The sequence below is a fragment of the Pteropus vampyrus genome, unplaced genomic scaffold, assembly GCF_000151845.1.
Source record: "Pteropus vampyrus isolate Shadow unplaced genomic scaffold, Pvam_2.0 Scaffold129, whole genome shotgun sequence".
Taxonomy (NCBI): domain Eukaryota; kingdom Metazoa; phylum Chordata; class Mammalia; order Chiroptera; family Pteropodidae; genus Pteropus; species Pteropus vampyrus.
This window is the reverse complement of record NW_011888910.1, coordinates 4,974,708-4,976,920: the sequence shown is the minus strand read 5'-3', so window position 1 is coordinate 4,976,920 and position 2,213 is coordinate 4,974,708. Positions and strand designations below refer to the sequence as shown.

At 40.1% G+C, this 2,213-nt stretch overlaps 1 protein-coding gene across 3 annotated transcripts in view; it reads left to right on the top strand.

Annotated features, from left to right (window-relative positions):
* The window catches only part of BPHL (biphenyl hydrolase like), a 55,608-nt gene extending 53,630 nt beyond the window's left edge, over positions 1-1,978 (top strand). For all 3 annotated transcript variants that reach the window (XM_011367061.2, XM_023534641.1, XM_023534642.1), the window contains one exon: positions 1,604-1,978. In XM_011367061.2, the coding sequence (XP_011365363.1) occupies positions 1,604-1,691 (88 nt within the window). In that variant the 3' untranslated portion in view covers positions 1,692-1,978. The remainder of the gene's footprint in view (positions 1-1,603) is intronic.
* The last annotated feature ends 235 nt before the right edge of the window (positions 1,979-2,213 follow it).

Genomic DNA, 2,213 nt, shown 5'->3' with positions numbered 1-2,213 from the left:
TCTGTCCACCCATCCATAATTCAGTGCAGTTCTGAATGTAGGTGCCTCAGAATGGGTCTCCCACATATTTAATGAAGGTGACCTAAATTCTATTTCCCTAAGACCTAGAGTATTTTAATGGAAGAGTGCAGTCAACACTGAGGCTAAAAAGAAGAGATTCATAGCTGGTATCTCTCCTTCCTGGGGAATCTGAACAAATTGCAGAAATGGAGTAGGGAATGTGATAACATGTAGATAGTGTGGCTATCTACGAAGGAGGACTCGCAAGTTGGGCAGATTGAGGTCTCTTTGTGCACATTTGAAGATGCAGTTTATCCTAGACATGCCCTTCTACGACCTTTCAGCATCTTGGCAGGTGGTTGTTTTCTAAAACCGGAGGCCTTGAGCATCCCTGCAAGACCTGTAACTTGTGTGGGGCAACTGGGATTCTATCTTTGAGGTCGGTGCAGCTTGCCCTTCTTTTCTGAACAGCATTAAAATTGAATTTGGAATGTTCTAGTTACCATAAAAGGCATTAGTAACTTTCTCAAGAGCCTCAGAAAGATGCCAACAATATAGCCTTCTCTCAAGTAGATTATCTTGACTATCTTGGTAGCATCTCCTATGTAATTGAGTTGCAAGAGGCCTGACGTCGTCCAAGCACAGCTCTGTTCCCCAGCGCCCTTTCCCATGTCCTCCATCGTGCTCACTGAGGTCCTTAGAGCTCTCAACCGCCAGGTGGTGAAAGATCAGAGAATTAGGCAGTGTAGCTAGTGTAACTAGCGTTTTGCCCCAATATGGTCCTTTTAATGTCCAGTTATCATTGTGGACAAAACAGCTCAAACTTGCATGTATATCCTAGAAGTTTTGTTTAAAACTTTGTTTCTTCACTTTTATAGCCGATAAATAAAATATAGACATCAGAGAAGGCTGCTTTTATTAAAGAAATCGCAAACCAGCCAAGTTTGACCAACCCTATTGAAATGAAGAAGCCTTACGAGGACAGTGAGGTTTGCCACAAAAGACATATAGTGACAGCTACAGGTTGCTGTAGGTTGCTGATGCAGGCTCTGCATCAAAAGGTTGCTGATGCAGGCTCTGGCCACCCTCACAGTCCTAAGGAACACTTATTCACCCTTCATCTAATGGCTTATAGTTAATCCTCCAAAAATGACAGACTGGTGGTAGCTGAATTGATTTGGAATTTTCCATTACATAGATGCCCCAAACTCACCTGTTCCAATCCAGTGGGTTCTGGATATTTTGTATTTTATCATCTTTCCTATCTTTTTTAAAATCAACCTTATTAAAATGGATTTTTTTTTTCCTTAGGTAACCACCAAGTCATATACCCCACTATCAATCAGATTTACAGTTAAACCACTTGTCACATAATACAATTCCAAATACAGTGAGTGTGCTGTTACTGTCAAGTCAACCGCCATACAAGTCCTATACTCTGAGTCTGTATTCAGGGAAAGTTTATACCATATACCTTTTATTTTCTCCCCTGTAGTAGTCATGAAAAAATGTGGCAGGTTTTCATTTTAGATTTCCATGCAGCGTTAGGGAGGGTAAGAGATTTTAAATGGTGTGCCATCAATCATAAGCTTTTCCTTTTTAGGTTGCATCTGATGCCAGGAGGTAAGCACAACCTGCATATACGTTTTGCGAATGAATTCAACAAATTAGCAGAAGATTTCTTACAATGAAAATGTCCTGAGAACATGTCACCTGGCAATTCTTTAGTGTGGGGGCTTAGGCTTGTTGCTGCCTTTGAAACCCACCCCCGAGTGACACCTCAGTTCACCTGTCTTGCAAGCTTTCTACTCTCACCTACAGCTGCTGCTAGTCCAATATAAATAATGATACTTAAAACATCCTCTAGCTTTAAGCACTAAAGAAATTAAATCATATTTTTTTAAGTTGTGAATTTCTACCATTGTCTTAAAAAAACTTCCTATCGTGAATTACTTTCAAATAAATCTTAAATGAAGCATTTGTAGTGTTTGTGACTTATTTTAGGCCATCTTGAATTTATGCTGCACCTTTTATCTGAGAGATACAAGGGCTCACTGGTCTTTTTATTTGTATTTATCACGTTCAAAGGGAAGTAAAGAAACAGGAGAAGGTCCTTTGCTTAATGTCCTCAAGTCCACATTTTCAGAGGGTTGCTCTAACTACAGCAAAAGGGAGGTTTGCTTTTTCCTCAAATCTCTATTCACTCCCTTAAG